This window comes from Scyliorhinus canicula, chromosome 1 (genome assembly GCF_902713615.1).
Source record: "Scyliorhinus canicula chromosome 1, sScyCan1.1, whole genome shotgun sequence".
NCBI lineage: Eukaryota > Metazoa > Chordata > Chondrichthyes > Carcharhiniformes > Scyliorhinidae > Scyliorhinus > Scyliorhinus canicula.
In genome coordinates, this window is record NC_052146.1 from 249,546,357 (window position 1) to 249,572,123 (window position 25,767).

General features: G+C 47.0%; 1 protein-coding gene across 3 annotated transcripts in view; it reads right to left on the reverse strand.

Annotated features, from left to right (window-relative positions):
- Positions 1-25,472, reverse strand: part of pacc1 (proton activated chloride channel 1) — a 57,017-nt gene extending 31,545 nt beyond the window's left edge. Inside the window, exons 1-3 of one of the 3 annotated variants that reach the window (XM_038811029.1) lie at positions 25,185-25,461; positions 16,882-16,978; positions 11,105-11,314 (exon numbers count right to left, since the gene is read on the reverse strand). In XM_038811029.1, the coding sequence (XP_038666957.1) occupies positions 11,105-11,314; positions 16,882-16,978; positions 25,185-25,220 (343 nt within the window). In that variant the 5' untranslated portion in view covers positions 25,221-25,461. Of the gene's footprint in view, positions 1-11,104; positions 11,315-16,881; positions 16,979-25,184 lie in introns of all 3 variants that reach the window. The other 2 variants (XM_038811038.1, XM_038811049.1) reach the window with 2 other exon arrangements.
- Positions 25,473-25,767: the final 295 nt, after the last annotated feature.

Below are 25,767 nucleotides of genomic sequence, written 5' to 3' on the forward strand. Positions count from 1 at the left end.
CAAGGTTTATATGGGCTGGTAAAACCCCGAGAGTAAAGAGGGCACTCCTGGAACGGACCCGCGGAGAAGGGGGCTTGGCTCTCCTAATATTAACTATTACTGGGCTGCCAACATATTGATGGTCAGGAAGTGGGGAATGGGTCAGTTTGGAAGCGAATGGAGGCAGCATCCTGCAGCGGTAGGAGTCTGGAGACTTTACTGACGGCACCCCTGCCGTTCTCGCCGGCTCGGTACTCTACACGCCTGGTGGTGGCGGCAGTCCTGAGGGTGTGGGGGCAATGGAGGCAGCATATGAGACCGGAGGAGGTGTCACTGTAGTCACCGATCTGTGACATCCCCCGGTTTGTCCGGGGGAGGGGGGGGGGGGGGGCTTTGAGAGGTTTGGGGATCTACTCATCTCCAGGAGGGCTTTCCGACCTTGGAGACATTAGAGGAGGAGTTTGATTTACTGGGTGGGAACGGGTTTCGGTATCTTCAAGTGCAGGACTTTGTACAGAGGCAGGTCCCAAGCTTTCCTTGCCTCTCCCCGAGGGGACTACAGGATAAAGTGCTGTCAAAAACAGGGGTTGGAGGTGGGAAGTTTTCGCAGATATACAGGGAATTGTTAGAGTGGGAAGGGGCCCCTATCAGAGAGGTGAAGGGGAATGGGAATAGGAGTTCGGGAAAGGGGTGAGCTGAAAACTGAACTGTGGGAAAAAGCCTTGAAAAGGGTAAATGCATCCTCGTCCTGTGCTAGACTCGGCTTGATTCAGTTCAAGGTAGTCCACAGGGCCCACATAATGGTAGCCCGGATGAGTAGGTTCTTCTAGGGGGTGGAGGACATATGTGGAGGTCTGGGGGTAGCCCGGCCAACCATGTTCAAATGTTTTGGGCATGTCCGAAACTGAGGGAATTCTGGCAGAGATTTGCAGATGTTATGTCGGAAGTGCTGGAAGGTAGGGTAACTCCGAGTCCAGAATTAGCAATATTTGGGGTGTCGGAGGATCCGGAGGCGGGGGGGGGGGATATCCTGGCCTTCTCCTCCCTGGTGGCCTGGAGGCGGATCTTGCTGAGATGGAGGGACTCGGAGCCCCAAAGTCAGGAGTGTGGGTCAGCGATGTGGTAGAGTTTCTCAGTCTAGCAGGGATCAGTGTTGGTGCCCTTCCTGCTTGTGGTTTATATAAATGATTTAGACGTGAATGTAGGAGGGTCAATCGGCAAGTTCACAGATGAAACTGAAATTGGTGGGGTGATAAATAGTAAGATATAAACAGGTAGATGACTGATCAATGGAGAATGGAATTCAATCCAGATAAGTGCGAGGTGATGCACCTGGGCAGGACAAACAAAGGGGAATACATGATAAATGTCAGGGCCCTGGGCAGCACCACGATCAGAAGGACCTTGGTGTGCATGTACACCGGTTCTTTATGATAGCAGGGCAGGTGGATAACTTGGTTAAGAAGGCATATGGTAAACTTGCCTTTATTAGCCAAGGCGTAGAGTTTATGAAGAGGGAGGTTATGCTGGAGCTGTAGGAAATGTTGGTTAGGCCACAGCTAGAGTATTGTGTGCAGTTCAGGAATCCACATTACAGGAGGGACATGATAACACTGGAAGGGGATGTTGCCTGGGCTGGAGAGTGTTAGTTATGAAGAGAGACTAGATAGACTGGGGTTGTTTTCCTTGGAGCACATGGAGACTGAGGGAGGACATACTTCCCCTTCACACAAATTTACACAAAGTAGCATATGTTTCAGACAGTGCAGGGTAGGTTTCATTTAGTAATGCTCTATGTGGGGCAGCACGGTGGCCTAGTGGTTAGCACAGCTGCCTCACGGCACTGAGGTCCCAGGTTCGATCCCGGCTCTGGGTCACTGTCCGTGTGGAGTTTGCACATTCTCCCCGTGTCTGCGTGTGTTTCGCCACCACAACCCAAAAATGTGCAGAGTAGGTGGATTGGCCACGCTAAATTGCCCTTTAATTGGAAAAAATAATTGGGTAATCTAAATTTATTTTAAAAAATTAATGTTCCATATGGATATTTGAAAACGCCCCAGAAATTGGCAACTGAAGAACCAGTTGGACTTTTGAGAAACTATGCAGCTGCATGTAACAAAAGCTGTGGCTGTAATTAAACAACTTTCACTGGAGGAGAAAAAGCCAATGCGCAAAATACTGACATCTACCAAAGCAAAATCCCAAATCTAGGAAAATGATAGAACAGGACACCCACCTCACTGCCCACCAGACTCCTGCCATTTTAAGCCACGTGGAGTATTTTCTTTTTAAAACTTGACTGGACAGCAGTTTCAAACTAAAAGGAGATACTGTGGCAGATGTGAGAATTAAAGCTCGAAGGGACTGGATTAAAAACCAACAGGCGCTTCACCACAGTTTACCAAACGATAAACCTGCTGATCTCTGCAGAAATAACAACCGGCAGTACAGTTGGTTAAGTTTATCAACAGCAACAAAACGCTTTAATACAGAAAGGTTTGCACAGTGGATATTTAGGCCTTAAACTGAACTATTTTGATGCATGCAACAGCGCACAGAGAGGAAGGCAGTGATAATATGCAAGACTTGACAGGACTGGATGATCTCAAATACAAACTGCACACCTTCAGCTGAGGCACTAATACAACTAAATCAAAGTGAAAACATCAAACAGATGATTCACATGTGAACAATTTTGGAAAGCTCGTGAAATGTTACCGTTACCAATGGGATATTACTCATAATGCCTGAGAGCCAGATTTGCTCTTAATGTACAATGTTGGGAGAGCACTGAAGAAGGAATATTACTCATCTAATTTATACTACATCAAACCACTTTTCAAACACACTCATTTTCCAGCAATTAAAAACATTAAAATGTGAATATTAGAAACCTGCTGTAAAGTCAAAGAAAAAGGTATTACATCTAAAATATTTTAAACATCTGTCATCTCAGCAGGGTTGGGGGAAGGGATGGCGTGAATTTACATTTAAATATTACATTTCACATCCTCAGCATACTTCAAAGCACATAACAACCAATAAATTATTGCTTTTGGATATAGAATTATTTTTATGCAGTGAGGTATGACAGCTGAATTGCACACAGGAAGATTCAAAACTGGCAGTTCATCTGTTTTGGCAATGTTGTTAGAGAGATGAATAGTTGTTGGGACATCAGGAGAATATCATAGAAAAAACATAGAACATAGAAAAATACAGCACAAAACAGGCCCTTCAGACCACGATGTTGTGCCGAACCTTTGTCCTCGGTTAATCACAGATTATCATAGAATTTACAGTGCAGAAGGAGGCCATTCGGCCCATCGAGTCTGCACCGGCTCTTGGAAAGAGCACCCGACCCAAGGTCAACACCTCCACCCTATCCCCATAACCCAGTAACCCCACCCAACACTAAGGGCAATTTTGGACACGAAGGGCAATTTATCATGGCCAATCCACCTAACCTGCACATTTTTGGACTGTGGGAGGAAACCGGAGCACCCGGAGGAAACCCATGCACACACGGGGAGGATGTGCAGACTCCGCACAGACAGTGACCCAAGCCGGAATCGAATTGGGACCCTGGAGCTGTGAAGCAATTGTGCTATCCACAATGCTACCGTGCTGCCCTTAAGAACAAATTAATCTACCATAATCCATGTACCTATCCAATAGCCGCTTGAAGGTCCCTAATGTTTCCGACTCAACTACTTCCACAGGCATTCCATGCCCCCACTACTCTCTGGGTAAAGAACCTACCTCTGACATATCCTTCAATTCCACAAAAAAAACCCATTCAAATGAGTCTCAGTTTAAAATCGGATCTCAAAATCGATCTCTAACAATGCAGTATTCTCTTGGTTGTGCTTTGAATTGTCTTTTTTTTAAAATAATTTTTATTGGAATTTTTTACAGAAAATATAAAAATATAACAACAAGTATAGCAACAAGCAGTAATATGCAACTAACAGCCCCATAACACCCACAATTCCCCCCATACCGTAACATCACATGTATCACACTCCCCCCCCCCCCCCCCCCCCCCAACAAGAGAACTTAACCATAAATTAAAATTAAATAAATCAAATTTAAATAAAATAAGCAAACATATCAACGTCCCCCCTCCTCCCCGGGTTGCTGCTGCTACTGTCCCAGTACCCTATCGTTGAGCCAGAAAGTCGAGGAAAGGTTGCCACCGTTTAAAGAACCCTTGCACCGATCCTCTCAGGGCAAATTTAACCTTCTCAAGCTTAATAAAGCCCGCCATGTCATTGATCCAGGTCTCCACGCTTGGGGGCCTCGCGTCCTTCCCCTGTAGCAAAATCCTTCGCCGGGCTACTAGGGACGCAAAGGCCAGCATACCGGCTTCTTTCGCCTCCTGCACTTTTTGCCGGGCTACTAGGGACGCAAAGGCCAGCACACCGGCCTCTTTCGCCTCCTGCACTATGCTTTGAATTGTCAACCCAGATTACAAATGAGAAGACATTTACTATGCACAATCATCTAATGTGAAGTTTCACTGTCAAGTGGCTATGGGAGAGGTCAATGGCTTGCTTGTAGCCAAGATGGAGTTAATTGGAAGTAGACAAGCTCCACAAAGATCATTCTCTGGAACCGTTAATAAATGGAGACGGTATCCTCCCAAAACACTGCCTGTCCACTCCCTTAATAAGCAAGTAACTTGTTGAATATTCTTGTTGAATAAGGGCAAAAAGGTTATGTCACTGGACCAGTAATCCAGAGGACTGTTCTGACCGTCCCTGCCTGTGCGTGCCTGGCACACTGGGTGCCCAGGTAGCACTGTCAGGGTGCCCAGGTGGCACCAGCAAGGCTAGCGTACCACCCTGCCCAAACAGCATGCAGCTGAGGGTCTCCCATCCCGTTGCAGACCCCATGAGTGACGTTCCATCTGGTCCCCGATTGTGGGGACATAATACCAAATGGTGCTTGCCCGAGGTCTCTGAGGCGAAGGGGTTGAATTCCAAAGCCTCAGGTGCCTCGGGAATCTGCTCATTAGAGTACGGCTTACTGCCTCACTCTAATATGCAGATTTGCTGAAATGTTATTCATATCGCAACATCTCATGACATTGCGTTGAATCTCGCAATGCGTTGAGAGTCACATTAGACTGCAATGAAAAGTTCTAATAGTATAAATGGAAGGAACAATGGGCATTAATTTAGGCAACAGACACATCGAAGTAACACCTAACCCAGTCGACCTTGTGAAGTCCTTCTCATTAACATCTGGGAACTTGTGCCACAAGTTGGGAGAGGTTACTCAAGCAATCTACAGATCTACCCGACTGGCAATGTCGCAAGGCGTGCGATGTTAATAACATTTTAGCAAATCTGCATATTACAGTGAGGCAGTAAACCGTTCCTTCACTGTGCCAAATGGGATAGATTCAGAGCAGATCCAGCAGCTCGGGCATCCATGAGGTGCTGCGGATCATCAACTGCAGCAGAATTGTATTCAACCACAATCTGTAATCTCATGGCCCAGCATATCCTTCCATCTTTCATTAATATCAAACCAGCATCTAACTCTGCTTCGATGAGCAGTGCATGAGAACATGCCAGCAGCACCAGGCATATCTAAACATGAGCCACGCTGGTGAAGCTACAACAGATGCATGGGAGCACCACCACCACCTGGAAGCTCTGCTCCAAGTGACTCACCATCCTGACTTGGGAACATATCGCCGTTCCTTCACTGTCGTTGGGTCAAAATCCTGGAACTCCCTCCCTAGTAGCAATACTGACACTATATGGACTGCAGCAGGTCAAGCAGGCAGCTCACCACCACCTTCTCAAAGGAAATTAGGGATGGGCAATAAATACTGGCTATTAGCTGGGGGATATTGCCCCAACGACAGTGAAGGGACAGCAATATATTTCCAAGTCAGGGTGGTGAGTGACTTGGAGGGGAACCTGCAGGTGGTGGGGTTCCCAGGTATCTGCTGCTCTTGTCCTTCTAGATGTTAGTGGTCATGGGTTTGGAAGGTGTTGTCTCAGGAACCTTGGTGAGTTACTGCAATGCATCTTGTACATGGTACACATGGCTGCCACTGTTCGTCAAGGGTGGAGGGTTTGAATGTTTGTGGAAGGGGGAGCAATCAAGCGGGCTGCTGTGTCCTGGTTAGTGTTGAGCTTCTTGAATGTTTTTGGAGCTGCACACATCCAGGCAAGTGAGAGCATTCCATAACACTCCTGACTTGTGCCTTGTAGATGGTGGATAGGCTTTGGGGGATCAGGAGGTGAGTTACTCGCCGTAGGATTTCTAGTCTTTGACCTGCCCTGGCAGCAACAGTATTAATGTGGCTAGTCCAGTGCAGTTTCTGATCAATGGCAACCCCCAGGATGTTGATTGTGGGGGATTCAGCAATTGTAATGCCATTGAATGTCAAGGGGCGGTGGTTAGATCCTCTCTTGTAGGAGATGGTCATTGCCTGACACTTGTGGCGTGAACATAACTTGCCACGCGTCTGCAGACAGTTCGATTCCACGAGATACTAAAAAAATAATGGAATTCACTGAATACATGCAAAGGCTATGGGTCCTGACAATGTTTCGGTAATAGTATTGAAGACTTGTGCTCCTGAACTAGTTTCGTCCTTAAGCAAGCTGCTCCAGTACAGCTACAACACTGACATCTATTTGGCAATGCGGGAAATTGCCCTGTCTACAGCCAATTACCACTTCATCAATTTACTTTCAATCATCAGCAAAGAGATGGAAGGAGTTGTCAGCATTGCCATCAAGCAGGACTTATTCAGCAATATCCTGTTCAGCGATACAGTTTGGGTTCGACCAGGACCACTCAGCTCCAGACTTCATTATTACAGCCTTCGTCCAAATATGGCCAAAAGGGCTGAATTCCAAACAAGAGGTGAGTGACTGCCCATGTCATCAAGCCTGCAGTGTATCATGTGTGGCATTAAGCAGCTCTAGCAAAGCTGAAGTCAATGGGAATTGGGGGAACTCTTTCCATTGACTGGAGTTCTACCTAACGTAAAGGAAAATTCAGTTGTTGGAGACCAATCATTGCACCCCAGGGCATCACTGTAGGAGCTCCTCACTGGTGACCTTGGCCCAACTATTTTCAACTGTTTCAGCAATGACCTGTCCTCCATCATAGGGTCAAAGTGGGTTGTTCACTGATGATTTCATAGTTTAGCTCCATTTGCAACACCACCAACAATTCGTGCCCAGATGTGAGTGGGGCCTGGGTAACCTCTTCAAGCTTGGGTTGATAAGTGACAAGGAATGCTCATGTCTAAGATACTCCAGACAATGACCATCTCTACTAAGAGTCTCATCACCTCCCCTTGAATTTAAATGGTAGCCATGATGTGGAGATGCCGGCGTTGGACTGGGGTGAGCACAGTCAGAAGTCTTACAACACCAGGTTAAAGTCCAACAGGTTTGTTTCAAACACTAGCTTTCGGAGCACTGCTCCTTCCTCAGGTGAATTCACCTGAGGAAGGAGCAGTGCTCCGAAAGCTAGTGTTTGAAACAAACCTGTTGGACTTTAACCTGGTGTGTAAGACTTCTTACTGTATTGAATTTAAATAGCATTACCTTTACCGTTCCCCTCACCTGGAAGTAGGCCATCATTGACCAAAAGCTTTACAGGATCAACCATATAAATGCTGTGGCTACAAGAGCTGGTTAGTAAGTAATTAGCCATGGTCCACAAAGGATCTTTGGATTCTCTGTCCATTAGAGAGGCAGGGTATTCTGTGGTGACTAGCTAACCTCCTGACTCTGAAATCTGCCACTCTCTACAAGGCACAAGTCAGGAGTGTGATGGAATGGGGTGGCATGTGGCGCAGTGGTTAGCACTGGGACTGTGGCACTGAGGACCCAGGTTCGAATCCTGGCCCTGGGTCACTGTCCAAGCAAGTTGAGCATATGCCATCATACTCCTTTTTTTCCCCCTATTTTTATAAATTTGGAGTACCAAAATTTGCACATTCTCCCCAATGTCTGCATGGGTTTCACCCCCACAACCCAAAGATGTGCAGGATAGGTGGATTGGCCACACTAAATTGCCCCTTAATTGAAAAAAATAATTGGGTACTCCCAATTTATAAAAATAGGGGGGAAAAGGAGTGTGATGGAATACACTCAACTTGCCTGGATTAATGCAGCGCCCACAACACTCAAGAAGCTCAACACTATCCAGGTCAAAACAGCTCACTTGATTGGCACTCCATTCACCACAAAAAACATTAATTCTCTCTACCACCCACTCTCACCAGCAGCAGTGTGTACCATTTACACTCCAGCAACTCACCAAGCCTCCTTCAGCAGCTCTGTTCGAACCGGTGATCTCTACCTAGAACGGTACGGGCAACAAATGCATGGGAACACCAACACCTGCAAGTTAACGGGCAGCACGGTAGCACAAGTGGATAGCACTGTGGCTTCACAGCGCCAGAGTCCCAGGTTCGATTCCCTGCTGGGTCACTGTCTGTGCGGAGTCTGCACGTTCTCCCCGTGTCTGCGTGGGTTTCATCCGGGTGCTCCGGTTTCCTCCCACAGTCCAAAGACGTGCAGGTTAGGTGGATTGACCATGATAAATTGCTCTTAGTGACCAAAAAGGTGAGGAGGGGTTATTGGGTTATGGGGATAGGGTGGAAGTGAGGACTTAAGTGGGTCGGTGCAGACTCAATGGGCCAAATGGCCTCCTTCTAAACTGTATGTTCTATTAAAAAAAAGTTCCATCCAAGTCACTCATTATCCTGACTTGAAACTATATCGTAGTTATTATATCATTGCTGGCCAAAGCCGTGGAACTTCTTTTCTAACAGCACTGTGGATGTATCTACCCCACACTGCAGCAGTTCAAGACGGTGCACCACCTTCCCAAGGACAATTAGAGATTGGTAATAAATGACAGATTTGCCAGCAATGCTCACATCCCATGGGCTAAATATTACAGGGGGCAGGGAATGCTAGTGGCTCATTCCCCCCCTCTCCAAGCCAGCCAGTAGCAAAGGTGGCATGGAGCTGACTCAGTCTACACCGCCTGCCCCACAGCCATGACACACAGCGGGCCAGGTGGGACTGCCATCCCTTGCTGGGGAAGATGTCTTGCTCCTGGGAGTTATTTATTTATTTTTTTGATAAATTTAGAATACCCAATTCACTTATTCCAATTAAGGGACAATTTAGCGTGGCCAATCCACGTAGCCGGCACATCTTTGGGTTGTCGGGGCGAAACCCACACAAACACGGGGAGAATGTGCAAAGTCCACATGGACAGTGACCCAGAGCCGGGATCGAACTTGGGACCTCGGGGCCGTGAGGCAACAGGGCTAACCCACTGCGCTACCGTGCTGCCCTCTCCTGGGAGTTATAATAATCTTTATTAATGTCTCAAGAAGGCTTACATTAACAGTGCAATGAAGTTACTGTGAAAATCCCCTAGTTGCCACATTCCGGCACCTGTTTGGGTACAGAGGGGGAATTCAGAATGTCCAAATTACCCAACAGCACATCTTTTGGGACTTGTGGGAGGAATCGGAGCACCTGGAGGAAACCCATGCAGAAACGGGGAGAATGTGCAGGCTCCGCTAAACAATGACCCAAGCTAGGAATCGAACCTGGGGCCCTGGCGCTATGAAGCAACAGTTCTAACCACTCTGCTACCATGTAAATTGCCCCTTAGAGTCCAAAAGGTTAGGTGGGGTTAAGTAGGGTGCCCTTTCCAAGGGCCGGTGCAGACTCGATGGGCTGAATGGTCTCTTTTCACACTGTAGACTCTATAATTCTCAATTGTTAATGGTCTATAAGAAAATATTGGTCCATAGCTAATTAAGCATAGAATATTAGGAATACTAAAATAGCAATGATTATGTATAACTCTGCTTTCATTAACTGAGATTTTGGCTTCATCAGTTAACCATTTGCCAGTGTGACTCATCTCTTCATAATATTGTTTTATGGCATGTGCAGTATATTATCAGGGTCGGTTGACCTGGTAACAAGTTAATTTGCCCCTGAATAGCTGTTTAAATATGGCAGGTATTCTTATGATTTCAGTGTCCACCCACCCCCTGGTATTATAGGGGCATACACAGGTTTGGATGGGAAGGTGGTGGGGTGGGCACACACCTTGTTTTACATGCCCTCCACCGCCGAAAACGCACTAAATTGCAGCCCCATGCATGAATAAGAAAGTGTTGAGCAAGGTTGTGTGTGCTATGTGTAGCAAAGTCAGAAACATTTATCTTTTTTTAAGATTGCGTTATTTTGCTATGTGTAGTACACAGAAGAAACCATCCCAGTTTCCTTTGCCACGCCCGAGTTCTGAGCTGCCACCGCATTCTCCAGGCATCACATGCTCTCTACTGGTTATCCATAAATAATTTGAAGCCTGAGGCATAGGCCGAGCAACATACCACACCCAGCAAGGAAATATCTGAAATCGATGGTGTTGTTAGCAACGTCAAACACTGCTAATTCAAATTATTTTAATTACTCGGAGTGAGCAGATTGCATCAAACCTAATTAAATGCACTCATCAGATTGCTTTCAACGCCAGTCATTAGGACAATCAATAGCATCAGATGACAATATACTACTTGAAATGCCCAAGTACCACCTTACATCAAAAAACAAAATGCTGGAAATACTCAGCAGGTCAGGCAGAATGTGTGCAGAGAGAACAGCGACCACAATATTTTGTTTTTGTATTAGTGTTTAATTCACTGCCACCTTTCTTCCAGGAATGTTCTTGAAGCGTTCCAGTTTCTCTTTTTGTTGTATCGGTTCTGATTATGCAACCTTCCATACCAGCGCAAGGAGCAATTCACCCAGTGCCACCTCTCCGCTTTTTCCCTGTACCACTGTATTTTTCCTTTAGATAATGATCCAATTCCCTTTTGAATTTCTTGACTGAACCTACCTCCATCAAACTCGCAAGCATTGCATTCCAGTTCTGATGCAAGGCCATGGAGCTGAAATGTTAACTCTGCTCCTCTCTCCACAGACGCTGCCCGATCTGCTGAGTATTTCCAGCACTTTGTTCTTCTTGCAGATCTCCAGAATCTGCAGTATTTCGCTTTTAGCTTATTTTACATTAACAAAGAAACAAAAAACTGCATTCTCACCAGGAGCATCATATTTCAGAACTTCCTGGAAGGAGACGGACATAACAGGATGTTTGAACTTCTCCCTGAAGTCTGTGATGGTCTGGTAGGCCAGGAACACTGCCACGGACATCAGGAGCAGATAGATAAAGATAAGAATCACAGCACAGGTGTTCTTCAGACAGGTTTTACCAAAGATGGAAGAAAGACTTGTGGAACCAAGTTCATCATCTAGAACAGGGGGGAAATAGTAATTTAACTGCAAATAGTAATTTAACTGCAAATTCCTTCCCTCTTTTGTTACCTGACACCAAACACTTTGTTGTTCAGATTTAACACTTGCACAATAAAGAAACAAGATTATTCACATCTCAGTAGCTACGGTATTAAGAAACACTTTGGTTCAAAGCTTGCAGTCGGTGATTAGGCAAAGGTGCTCACCACTGACCACGAAGGAAGTCTCATTAGAGATCTGGCAATCTCTCTGCCAATACTCCAGTGGTGAAGAGTGATACTGCAACTGACCACCTCATTCTTCACTTGTTGGAAGAAAAGGTGGTGGCAAGGCAGCGGTGTTTTGGGGAAGATTTCAGAGTCAAGATACGTTTGAAGGTTTGCTACATAAAAAGAGTGGAAAGAGGGAAGAATACAAAAGGAGGCCACAATCAAAAGAACGGCAGGATTTGCTGTCACATATAGAGCTGAGCGGCCAGCAGCCATCATTCTAGCTTACAAACCCTTCCACCCTGATTTTGAATTCAATGTACTGGGAATGAGGAGCTCAATGAAGGTTGGTGAAGAAAGAGGTGTGGACCTGAAGTGCAATAGGATGTGGCAGAGGAGCTTTTCATGATTGGGAGGTTATAGAATCACTACAGTGCAGAAGGAGGCCATTCAGCACATCGGGTCTGCACTGACCCTCTGAAAGAGCACCTTATCAAGGCCCTATCCCCACTCTATCCCTGTAACTCCACCCAAGGGCAATTTAGCATGGCCAATCTACCTAACCTGAACATCTTTGGACTGTGGCAGGAAACCGGAGCACCCGGAAGAAGCCCACGCAAACAAGGGAAGAATATGCAAACTCAGCTTTGGGTAGAAAGGTGTTTAGAAGAATCTCAATGCTGGTGGAATTAAGGAAGTACAGGCCTGGGCAGTGCTCAGACGGGAGTAAACAATCTTATTGGGGAATGTAAAATATGTATGCTGGCTAAAGGGGGCGGCCACAATTGTTGTTATGAAGATGCTTACCTGTAAATATTCATGTTAAATTTTTGTGTTTTCCTTTTTCTTTCTCTCTCTCCAATAATTTGTAATTTGTCATATATAAAATATGAAAACTCAATAAAAAACATTTATAAAAAAAAATATTTCAGAAAGCCAGTTTGTGATGGATATAACTGGAGCCCCTTTTTCCAAACTGTTAAGCATTTCTTTACCAGTTATTGATTATAAACAACAACATTCAGTCTAACCACCACAGTTTAAGTATCAAAAATTAATCACCAGTTAATGCCCACTATCTGCCTACAATTAAACTGGGGCGGTACGATGGCACAGTGGTTAGCACTGCTGTCTCTCAGTGACAGGGACCTGGGTTCAGTTCTGGCTTTGGGTGACTGTCTGTGTGGAGTCTGTATGTTGTCCTCCAAACCTGTCTGCATGGGTTTTCTCCAGATGCTCCGGTTCCCTCCAACAGTCCAAAGGTGTGCAGGTTAGGTGGGTTGGTCATGCTAAATTGCCCCTTAGAGTCTAAAGGTTGATGTAGGGTTACGGGGATAGGGCAGGGGAGTGGGCCTAGGTAGGGTACTCTTTCAGCGGGTCGGTGTGGGTTCGATAGGCCAAATGGCCTCCTTCTACACTAAAGGAAGTCCATCTTGATGCCAGATAGCACAAGGGTGCATCTGGAATTGTAATTGGTGAGTGAGAGTCAAGATCTTGATCCCAATCATGAAAAGCTCCTCTGCCACATCCTATTGCACTTCAGGTGCAATTACTATCCCAGTAACCCCACAAGGAGCTTAAGGTGCCAAGAATAAAATCTCTGGGCACTCGCAATGAACATGAGGACGATGTGGGGTTGGGTATGTCATATTTTGCAGAAGGTTGAAGAACACCAAGTGGGGAAGCCTCCACGATTACACTCACAAAGGATGTTTTATCATGCATTTTGGTGCTGAGGGTGAAAACCGGACTGAGGAGGTTCAAATAGGTGCCAAAGGAAGAAGTGAGCAAAAAGCATGGTAATAATAATGCTTTAAATGAATGTTAGAGAGAAGGGGGATTTAGTTGGAAAGGGCAGTTGACTGCAATTTCAAAAGCTGAATAACAAAATCTAAAGGAAAGGAATTGTTTATATCAGGGAATACTGGGCGAAGGTGAGTTACATGGTCATTTATCAGGAGATTGAAGGTGTAAAGTTAGTTTCATGGAAATGGGCTTGATGAACATGGGAAAAGAATGAGAAAGAAGCTAGATCAATATGAGATGTCAGAACTAGGGAAGAAGGAAGTAAGTAAAGGAGAAAATCCTTAAAACAAAATGATTTTACATGCTCTTCACAATTGATGTTGGAGGGGAGGATGAAGGGAGCACAAGAAGAGTGTGGCCCAGATTTTCACCCCCGGGTCTGGTTCGCAGAGTCTGGAGATTTCCCGGCTTGGCGAACTCAATCTTTAAAAATGTCCATTTCAGGAGGGATTTTCAATCAGGATGTGGGGCGAGGGATATGGCTGAAACTAGATTCGGGGCAGGTGACCCCGGAACGAATGCATTGGCTGTGCTGGACGCGGAAAAAATCCGTCCATCCTTCACCCCTCCCATTTCCTCTGTCCCACCTTGCAAACCAATGCCCCAAGGCCCCCATAGCTAGCTTACTTCCCTTCTACTCAATCCCAATGGGCTCATACTCCCTATGTCAACTTACTGCCAACCCATGCCCCACATCCACCACCCTTTGCCTTTATCCCCTCCATTTCAATTCAGCTAGTATCCTTGGACAGTTCCTTGACAGCTTTGAGACTTCCTGGATATCTTTGACAGGTTTGACAGCTGGACAATTCCTTCACCATCCCAATGGGTTTGTGCATAAAAAATGCATAATCATGCTCATTCTTAACAATCTCAAAGGCTGCCTTATCTCTCCCAAAGGGAGCCTTACCCGTCCCAAATGATACCTTAATCTTTGGGGTGACCATAACCTTTAGGGTGTCCCGGTACCTGAACCAAAGTAGTACCCTGGCTATCCAAACACATTCATCAAGTTCAGACTTCCTCTTATCAGTTATAATCTACACACTCCAGATTCTTCGAAAATCCCATTTCAGTGGAGGAAGCTGGTGATTTAAATGACCAGCTGCTTCCATGTGCGCAAATCTCAACCCGGCATCAATCAAGTCTCCGCGAAGTTAGGAAATGCTAGGTTTGGGGACAGGATTTAGAAAGTTTGGTCAATTCTTGGATTTCTGCCACAATGGAGCGGCTTGAGGCCTTTATCAACCAAAATCCATTGGGATTAGACAGACTATTGCTCAAGATAAACGCAAATTACTGCGGATGCTGGAATCTGAAACGGAAACAGAAAACACTGGACAATCTCAGCAGGTCTGACAGCATCTGTGGTGAAAGAAGGGAGCTAACATTTGGAGTCTGGATGACTCTTTGTCAAAGCTGTTGCTTAATATAGTCTAGATGGACCTGGCTGCACCTGATGCTTAAACATCTAATGTTCTCAGATGTAAAGGGGCAGCAGCAGGAATACAATAGGAGGATGTCAGGAGTGGTGGCAATGTTAGGGACAAGGGTTCGATTCCAACCTCGGGTGACTGTCTGTGTGGAGGTTGCACATTCTCGCCGTGTCTGCATGGGATGCCTCCGGGTGCTCTGGTTTCCTCCACTGACCAAAGATGTGCAGGTTAGGTGGATTGGCCATGATCAATGTGCAGGGTCACAGGATGGGACAGGGAGGTGGGCCTAGTTAGAGGGCTCTTTCGCAGGGACGCTGCTGATTCGATGCCCCAAATGGCTCCCTTCTGCACTGTAGGGATTCTATGAAGGAGTTGTTTTTCCACATGGGATGAGAGATTTCATTCATCAAGGATCCGGGGCCATTCAACGCAGGGGTTTATGTGAGGAAATAAAAGAAGAGGTTTAGTGCAGGAAGTTGTGTGGAGACTTTGGACAACAGTGGACATAGGAGAAACGGAGAGGTAGATGACGAAAAGTGAGATGCTCAAAAGGAAAAGAAAATGTCAGAAGAAAAAGGGAAGTCAGGTGGGAGAGCAAACATAATGAATTACTTTTATTTTAATATACGCATTTTTTTTGAGGCTCTGTCCTTCATAGATACTTTATGGCGAATAAATTAACTTTCAACTGCTGGAGTCTTGTTTTTAGTTTGATAAGTAAATGTTATTGCATTGCTGTAACAAAGTACAAGGTGACAAATTTCCCTAAACTATAATATTGAGCACCGAACCTAAATGTTTGTCTGAAGGACACAAAAGAAGACAAAGTAAAGATAAAGACGGCACTGGATGCATGAGCCTACTTTCTTATAAAAAAAATTGAACGGCAGCACTGTGACGCAGTGGTTAGCACCGCTGCCTCACTGCGCCGAGGACCCGGGTTCGATCCCGGCTCTGGGTCAGTGTCCGTGTGGAGTTTGTCCGTGTGGAGTTTGCACATTCTCCCCAAGTCTGCGTGGGTCTCACCTCCACAACCCAAAGATGTGCAGGTTAGGTGAATTGTCCATGCTAAATTGCCCCTTAATTGAAAAAAAAGAATTGGGCACTCTAAATTAAAGGAAAATCGATAATCAAGCTGCATTTCAGTCAGACAATATGACGGTTGTTATAAAGATGTTTTTATATCAAATACTGATTTTTATCCAGCAGCTAGAAAAAATTATTGGACTTTCAAATAGACAAGAGTTTTTGAAACATGCTTAAGTGAATTCAACCTACATCAAGATGGCCGTCACTAATTTACATTACTACATAAATACATTCCAACATTTGGAGAGGAGGCAGCAAGTCAGCAAAACTCACCAAAGACAATAGTCACTGACACATGCATGCCCCCCGCCCCCACTCCCCTCCCCCGGACTGTGAAAGTCCTTCCTCCACTACTGACAAGATATGTATGGAAATAACCAACAGCAGAAGATAAACCATTCAAGGTTCATTGCTTAGATAAAAGACCTTCCATTTTTAAGATAACTTGTCAGACAAGCTAATCAAGTTATAACTGGGATTTACAAGTATCATTTGAATCGCTGGCTATTGCTGGCTTTGAAAGCAGACCAAGGCAGGCCAGCAGCACGGTTCAATTCCCGTACCAGCCTCCCCAAACAGGCGCCGGAATGTAGCGACTAGGGGCTTTTCACAGTAACTTCATTTGAAGCCTACTTGTAACAATAAGCGATTTTCATTTCATTTCAGTTGAAGGGAGAAGTCACATGACAAGCCAAGCTGTGTGAGTGCGTCTGTCTCCAGGAAGAAGTTCCACCTTATTGGAAGCCAGCAGCTGTGTGCCACACCAGGATCAGTGGTCACTACTGGTATGACAGGAGACCCTGGAGGAAAAGGAACCACAGATGCCCCTAAACCCAGGTATGTCCAGGATCTCGCCAGGCCGGGACCTAACACCACCCCTGATACCGCACAATCATGCACGTGGGCCGTCAGTGGGCACTCTGCCAATTCCACGGGCAAAGTTCATGGATAAAACTCAGCCCCGAGTGATTGTGTGCAGGAAGTAATGGAATAGTGAGCAGCCTTTCGCAATGTCGTTTATACCTTGGATTACTGTTCCATTAACATCGTCTTGCTCAGCACCAGTCTCATCGCTGAGTACAGAAGTGCAAGTTCTTTCCTCTGTTCCAGCATCTGCAAGCTGCAGAGAAAAGTAACATTTTATAAAACATAGATTTCAATAACTGGACATGAGTGATTGGGTCATCCAGTGATCAGGGAACTTAAGACCTGCAGAGGTCTGGATATTTCAACAACACATCAAAAGTTCAAAGATAATACTAATTAAAATAAATTCATGTCAGGCTGTTGGAATTAATTGTTCTGCGCAGGGATTGAGTAAGAATACATCCAGTTCAAGGTACAGGGAGTCTGGCATAATCAGTCCTCTGAAGAGCATTTTGCAAAGCTTATTATGTAGTCCGGTGAGAAATGGAAAGAGAAATAGCAGCAATGGGTTTGCAGGTGGGAGGGATCTTATAAAATTCCTCGGAAAGGCTTCCCGCGCTCACCTGTCCGCAGTTTTACGGTCGGATGGATGAAGCCTAAGACCTTGACCCAATTCAGGACCTTAAATATAAATGACCAGGGCGGCACGGTGGCACAGTGGTTAGCATTGCTGCCTACGGCGCTGAGGACCCGGGTTCGAATCCCGGCCCTGGGTCACTGTCTGTGAGGAGTTTGCACATTCTCCCCGTGTCTGCGTGGGTTTCACCCCCACAACCCAAAGATGTGCAGGTTAGGTGGATTGGCCACGTTAAATTGCCCCTTAATTGGAAAAAATGAATTGGATATTCTAAATTTATTTTTAAAAAAAAAATAAAAAAAATATAAATGACCGCATAAATGGTGTTCCAGCCCAGCCTCAATTTTCAGGCTGGCAGGAGGAGTTCAGCAAGGGGTGGGGGGATAGAGGCAGAGGCCTCACCTCACCACCATCCCCACTGTGAGATCACCCATCCTTCCTGGATTTCGGACTCTATGACCACTTGTCATCGCGGTCTTGGCCGTTGCGCCATTGCTGGGATGACTAATTGGCTGTCTGCTCTCTGGGGTAGGACTTTGTCCTGAGTGAGGGGTGGAAGTCCTGACTCCAGTCACTTAAACACTCCTTGCTGCGTTAAATGCTGCAGGGTAGCCGGTATCGGCAGGAATGCTTTTCCCACAACCAATTTGATCTTTTCAGTTACTGAATAATTTGAATCATTTAACAATGAGCATCCTGAAAAAACGGTATTTAGTTTACGTGTCATTCAAATTAAAGCCTAGAAATCTTTTTTTTTTTTTTAAACTACCTTTAAAATAGTAGTAATTCCCTGGAAAATGTAACCCATTGGAGACCCTGCCAGTGAATGGCCAAACCCCAGTTCACTGCTGCACCCTCTTTCGCTCAAACAGGCCATTGTACAGAATGTCAGACAAAGACCATACATTTATTAATAGGCAAAGCCAGTGATTGAAAAACTGCCAAGACACTTGGGCTGCTGTCATCATAACCTCCTATATTGTGAGTGCACAGTTGACACTGAAGAAAATGCATCCACCTCTTTGCCAGGGATGGTGCTCAACACAGGGGCATGCAACAAGGTAGGGAGGGGGCAGGAGCGCTGAGAGCAAAATGTTCTTGTAGCTCAGACTATCCAAAAGGTGTGTTTTAGACTCACCTCTTTTCTTCACCCCTTGCACAACACCCCCCCCCCCCCCCCCCCACCAACAATTTCTCCACAATCTCTTGGATAACAGCACATGTAACTCTACATCAGCAAGCCCTGTGGATGTTGGAAGGCATCAGACACTTTTTACCTCAGAGGGGATGGTCCCATTTCCAACAATATTTCTCGCAAGTTCCTTGATGCCAAATACTATTCTCCAAGATGGACATGGTAAGCAACTTGCTCTGAGGCAGACTGCCCTTTAGTTGCACTGCCATGTTTAAAATCCCGAGATCAATTAGTACAAGTGTAGGAAATTCTGCAATTACTTAGAGAAAATATCCAATTCTAAATCATGAATATTGATATTTTATGACCCTACTAGCGACAGTTTGAAGTATGCGTGATTTCATACTTTATTTATTTTTTAATACATTTAGAGTACCCAATTATTTTTTATTTCCAATTAAGCGGCAATTTAGTGTGGCCAATCCACCTACCCTGCACATCTTTGGGTTGTAGGGGTGAGACCCACGCAGACACAGAAGAATATGCAAACTCCCCGGATCGTGGCACCGGAAAAGGAGGTGGAGAGACTGGTTGCGATGCAGGGTAACCTACGTAGGAAGGTTGAGGACCAGGAAAATCAATCAAGCACGCAGAACATGCAAATCGTGGGCCTACCAGAAGGAACCGAAGCAGAGACCCCCATGAACTACATGGCCCAAATGCTGGGCAACCTGTTGGGAAGCGTGACTTTGCCTAAATAGAAATAGTCAGGGCTCACCGGTCGCTGTGACTGAAACCCAAGGCCGGGGAACAACCAAGGGCCATCATAGCCAAAGTACGCCAATACCAGGTCCGGGAAACAATCCTGCACTGGGCCAGGGAGTCCAAGAACTGAGGTAGAGGAAGAAAAGAACCTCTCCTCTCCTCCACCACCCCACAACACACCTGACTGATGAACTATGAGCCGCCACCCGAGTGACCGCTGCAGTTGGAAGAGGGTGGCTCTATACGTGCAGACAAGGCAACAGCAGAAGGAAGGCAGAGGAACAAGCGTAGGGCAAGAGGGGGAAAGTACAGACAGAACCCACAGAGAGTGGGTGGGAGGACAGCAGGACAGTAACTCCCAGGAGGCGGGTCACCATCACGCTGCGATAGAGAGCTGGCGCCAGGAGCATGCAGCAGATAGAGGCCACAGCGGCCCCCCAACGGAGGGGGGGGGGGGGGGGGGGCGACAGCGCCTGGCAGGGGTGGTGGGAACAAGCAGTGGGGACGGAGAAGCAAAGGGGAAAAAGAGCTGGGGGGAGAGGGACAGAGTGGGGGGTGGGGGGGATTGGGACAGGGGTGCGGGAAGGGGGGAGTTCATGGGGAAAGGGACAGGAATGGAGCAAAACAGATAATATGGCTACATAGGGCCGCAACCACCCAGTGCGGTCTCTGGGCAAAGGGAGACCCTGGAGTACAGGGACCCGACCGCATGGGGAGAGCAGTGACAGTGACCATCTTGTATGGCCCCCTAACAAAGGGAAACCCCGGAGGGCAGGGGCGCGTCCACCAGGCAAGTATGGTTAGTCCCACAGGAGCGAGGGGACAAAAACACTCCACCAGGACAGTCACCTGGAATGTCAGGGGACTTAACGGCCCACTGAAAAGATCCAGTCTTCACCCACCTAAGAAACATGAGAGCCGACATAGTTTTCCTCCACGATACACATCTGAGATAGCAGGACCGACAGCGGGTAAGGAAGGGCTGGGTGGGACAGTCTTACCAGTCCTGCTACGGGGCGAGGGCCAGGGGTGTAGCGGTTCTGTTAAATAAGAGAACGATGTTTACGACGACGAAGACGGTAATGGACCCGGGGACAGTACATCATGGTCGGCGGGGTCCTGGACTGGGCACCGGTGGTACTTGTCAACGTGTACGCGCCCAACTAGGACGACGCAAAATTCATTAAAAAGACCATAGCGGAAATCCCTGACATAGACACAAACCGACTTGGGGGGGAAGACTGACAGGGAACTTAGTATACGAGTAATTGGGGACAGGGACAAGATGTGGGGGATGTGGTTTGTTTGTTGTTCTTTTAGGGGATATTTTGTGCGTCAACCCACGCGGTTGTTTTAGAAATGTCAACATGTTTAATTGTGAAAATTACAAATGCTTCAATAAAATATTTTCTAAATATTTTTTGAAAAAAAAGGTGGAGACAGGACGGGGGGACATTGACAGTCAGGGGCCCATAAGCTGATGGTAGGGTCACAACACTGGAAGAACTGACGCAGAGATTCCAACGAGCTAAAGGCAACGAACGCGGATACCTGCAGCTGAAAAACTTCCTATGGAAGGAGACAAGGACATATTCGCGAAGAGCTACTGGACGCAGACATCCGAGGCAGAGGGAACTGTAGTGACATGTACGAACGACTGCTAGAGAGGGCCGACACCGAACTGGATGCGACAAGGAGGAAATCTACTTAAAGAAAAAAAAAATTACAGCACAAGAACAGGCCCTTCGGCCCTCTCAGATCCAGATCCTTTATCTAAACCTGTCGCCTATTTTCCAAGGATCGACTTAAAAAACAAAGAAAATTACAGCACAGGATAAATGGAAGACTTGGGGTTCAAAATATGGTGGGGACATTGGAGCGAAGCACTGCACAGGGTCAACTCCACCTCCATATGCACGAGGCTCAACCTAACACAGCTAAAATTGGTACATAAAGCCCACTTGACCAGAACTCAAATAAGCAGGTTCTTCCCAGAGGTGGAAGATAGATGCGAACGGTGCCCATATGTTCTGGTCCTGTCCCAGACTTGCTGGGTACTGGACAGCCTTCTTCGAGGCAATGTCCAAAGTGGTGGGGATGAGGGTGGAGCCATTCCCGAAAATGGCGGTCTTCAGGGCATCAGACCAGCCAGATATTTTCTTGGGGAGGACGGGCACCCTTGCCTTTGCCTCCGTAATCGCCCGCCGTGGAATCTTGCTTGGTTGGCGATTAGTAGCACCACCTAAAGGTGCAGACTGGCTGTCCGACCTATCAGAATTTCTCCAACTGGAGAAAATCAAATTCACCATCCGCGGGTTGGAAGAGGGCTTCCACAAAACATGGGAGCCATTCACCCGACTGTTCCGAGACCTGTTTGTGCCAACACATAAATAAATAAATAGCCAGTAACCAGGGGAAAATAGCCAGGACTAGAAAGAGGAAAGCGAGGGAGGACTGGGAGTGGCGGGGGGAGCAAGGCGAGGTAGCAAAACCCAGCAAGAAAAAATGGGGAACAGCAGTGAAAAAGAGGGGTGGGGGCGGGGGGCGGGGGGGGTCCAGGAGAGAGGAGCTGGAGCGGGCCCGGGGGGGGGGGGGGGGGGAGATTGTAGGCTGAGCCAGCCAGACAGCAACAGACTGTAAATAGAGAAACCTAAAAAGGAACCTTTGTGACTGTTTAATAAATGAAAACAAACAGCAATGTATATAATTTTGAAAAGTTGTTTTTTTTTTTAAAAAAAGAACATGCAAACTCCACACGGGCAGTGACCCGGAGCCGGGATATAACCAGGGTCCTCAGCGACGTGAGGCAGCAATGTTAACCACTGCGCCACGGTGCCACCCTTAGCTTTCATAGTCAAAAGCATTTTTCCATTTGTGTAAGGTGATGGACATGCAGGAACTCAAATCCGTTGGAGAAGGATTGTATGGTGCACTTTTGCTGATGGCTTAAAGGGACCAATCTGTGAGAGGCTAGTTCTGCCACAAGTGCTGCATATGAAGTAAGTTGTAAATGAAGGGACACAATTTCACACATAGCTTGACAGAGCAGAATCAATTTAGCTTGACAGAGAAGAATAATATAAATAGTATGGCAAAGGGAGCAATTAACTCAAATCAAGTTGCTCATGTTGATAAAAGTGCTTTTCACGATCCTAGTATGCTCCAAAGCCCGTCACAGTTACTGGAGTAGCTCTGAATTGTAATCACTGTTGTAACTAGGGAAATAATGCAACCAATTTAAATATTCATTCAATCATACAGGTGAACAAACTGTGAGAAAGCCAGGTTCATGCAGGAGGGACGCCTTCAGGTACCTGGGCACTCAGGCCAGTCTGGGGCAATAAGGACCTGTACAAGATCGGCAGGGTACACATGGACAGGGCAGTTGGGCTCAATGTCTCCACAGGAAGGTTAACAAGTGTCATGGGGGTGGGTACAACCTAATTTGGCAGAATGAGAGCAGAGCACCAGAATGAAACATTAGAGAGGGGATAAAGTGCGCAAAGGACTGGGAAAGACAGATAGCATAGAATATATAGAGTAGTTAAGAAATAGGAAAGATCATCCAGCCAGGGTTGGAAACGGAAGCAGAGGCAGATATCGTAGCCTTCGCCTCGTTGATCGCCCGAAGGCGGATCCTGCTGGGATGGACAGCAGCCTCTCCACCCTGTGCCCTGGCATGGCGAGGGGACCTGTTGGAATACTAGACCCTTGAGAAGGTTAAGTTTGAACTGAGGGGAAGCTCGGAGGGGTTCTACAAGTCATGGGCACTATTTATTGTGCACTTTCAAGAATGGGATAACATCGAACATTTTGTTGGGGGGGGGGTGGGTTAATAGAACATAGAACATAGAACAGTACAGCACAGAACAGGCCCTTCGGCACTCGATGTTGTGCCGAGCAATGATCACCCTACTCAAACCCACGTATCCACCCTATACCCGTAACCCAACAAACCCCCCCCCAACCTTACTTTTTAGGACACTACGGGCAATTTAGCATGGCCAATCCACCTAACCCGCACATCTTTGGACTGTGGGAGGAAACCGGAGCACCCGGAGGAAACCCACGCACACACGGGGAGGACGTACAGACTCCGCACAGACAGTGACCCAGCCGGGAACCGAACCTGGGACCCTGGAGCTGTGAAGCATTTATGCTAACTACCATGCTACCGTGCTGCCACGTTGGTGGGGGAGGGGGGCTATGTATGTTAAACCTCATACGCTGCAGGAAAGGATGTCCCGAAGCGTGGTACATTGGCGAGACCATGCAGACACTGCGACAACGAATAAACGGGCATCGTGCGACTATCAACAGGCAGGACTGTTCCCTTCCAGTTGGGGAACACTTCAGCAGTCAAGGACATTCAGCCTCTGATCTCCGGGTCAGCATTCTACAAGGAGGCCTTCAGGAGACGCGACAACGCAAAATTGCTGAGCAAAAACTTATAGCTAAGTTCCGCACGCATGAATGCGGACTCAACCGGGATCTGGGATTCATGTCGCATTACATTCGGCCCCCACCAACAAGCCTGGACTTGCAGAGGCCTACCGACTGAACTGACTTGGGACAATTCACACCTCTTTAACCTGGAGTTACCTCTCTCTCTGCATCTTTGATGATTTGATTGCCTGCAGGTGCTCGCATTCCGGGGCATCTCTGACTGTGTCTACATAAACATTTCTGGAACAAGCCTTTCCATTCACCTGAAGAAGGAGCCGTGCTCCGAAAGCTCGTGTTTGAAACAAACCTGTTGGACTTTAACCTGGTGTTGTAAGACTTCTTACTGTGCTCACCCCAGTCCAACGCCGGCATCTCCACATTATGTTAAAGATGGCTATGGGTAATCCCTGATTCCTTTTTTGTCATTTGTTTATGTAAACATGCGGGCTGATGGTTGGTGGGAGGATGGGATAGTTGTTATTGTTATGGGGTTTGATATATTTGTTGCTGATTATTGTTTGTTGTTGGTGGGTGTAAATTTGGGAGAAAAATTGTGAAAAAAGGAGAATAAAAATATTCTTAAAAAAAGATATAGGATCAGGCAGGGAAGGAATGTGCAGCAGACTGAGATGGATTTAAAATCCATACAGATGTAGGCCTTGAGCTTGATAAAAACGGTTAGTGAATTACAGACACAAGTAGCCATGTAAGATTATATAGAGGCAAGAACAAAAATTTTGCTCAAACAAGGGGAGGAAAGGGCACAATATTCGTGTCTACAAAGGGGGGGGATACTTTCCTCGGAGATACAGTCAACAGCATTAGAAACGCACAGGTGATGTACATGAGGGTTCAAGCCAGAATCTATTTGGTTGCAATTAAGGAAAAGAGGAGTTAATGTACTGCTGGGTGGATAACATAGGGCACAAATAGTGAGAAGGCAGCAAAGGAGGAACTTCATCAAACCCCCAATCGACTTTGACAGATGGTGCTGGATCAGTCAGGTCCCATCATTGTTTTGATGCACTAGCCCGACAGTCTTTGATGAAGTTAAGAAGTTATCTTCGGCCTTGTACCCGGCCTTGTACCACTTAGAAGAGAATAAAGCTGCGACTACCATGTTGCTGGAAGTGGCTCCGGGAGGTGCCCTACTGGCCACTGCAGGCTGCACAAGTTGGTGGGGTTACTCACCCTTCCGTCAGCGGTAAAAGCAGCTCCACATCCCCAGTGCAGGACAGGAGTACATGGAACAATGTGTTTAAATGTCATCGCTAATTGAGGAGAAGTATGCGATACATGAATTTTTTTTTTAAATGGCTATTATAGAAAACTGATGTTAGACCAAATAGACTTCAGGAAACTAATTTCCACTCAGTGAAAAGTCAACAGGCTCCCGCCTGGAACAAAATGCTGTTGTCCGCGGCACACTTCTCCCCCACCCCCCCCCCCCCCCCCCCCCCCGATCAAGCCTTTTACCTCACGGTAAGAGCCGGCGATATCCCTCCTTATCATCGCCTCAGTCAACGGTTAAACCAGCAGGCGCACAGTGACAGCAAGCCGGTCTCGCACAGAGGAAATACACCGCACACAACATCCTACGGAACAGCTCGTCTGACCGGCGGCGAATGTACTGCTCAATAACAAGCCCGGCCTGAAAACAGGGCTGCGCCAACCGCAGAGTACCTGGGGCGGAGCTCCGATCTGTCTGCTGAGTGAATACTCCCCAACCTGGGGCGGAGCTCCGATCCCCCTGCTGAATCAATACTCCCCAACCTGGGGCGGAGCTCCGACCCCCCTGCTGAGTCAATACTCCCCCACTCCCCAACCTGGGGCGGAGCTCCGATCCCCCTGCTGAGTCAATACTCTCCAACCTGGGGCGGAGCTCCGACCCCCCTGCTGAGTCAATACTCCCCAACCTGGGGCGGAGCTCTGATCCCCCTGCTGAGTCAATACTCTCCAACCTGGGGTGGAGCTCCGACCCCCCTGCTGAGTCAATACTCCCCAACCTGGGGCGGAGCTCCGATCCCCCTGCTGAGTCAATACTCCCCCACTCCCCAAC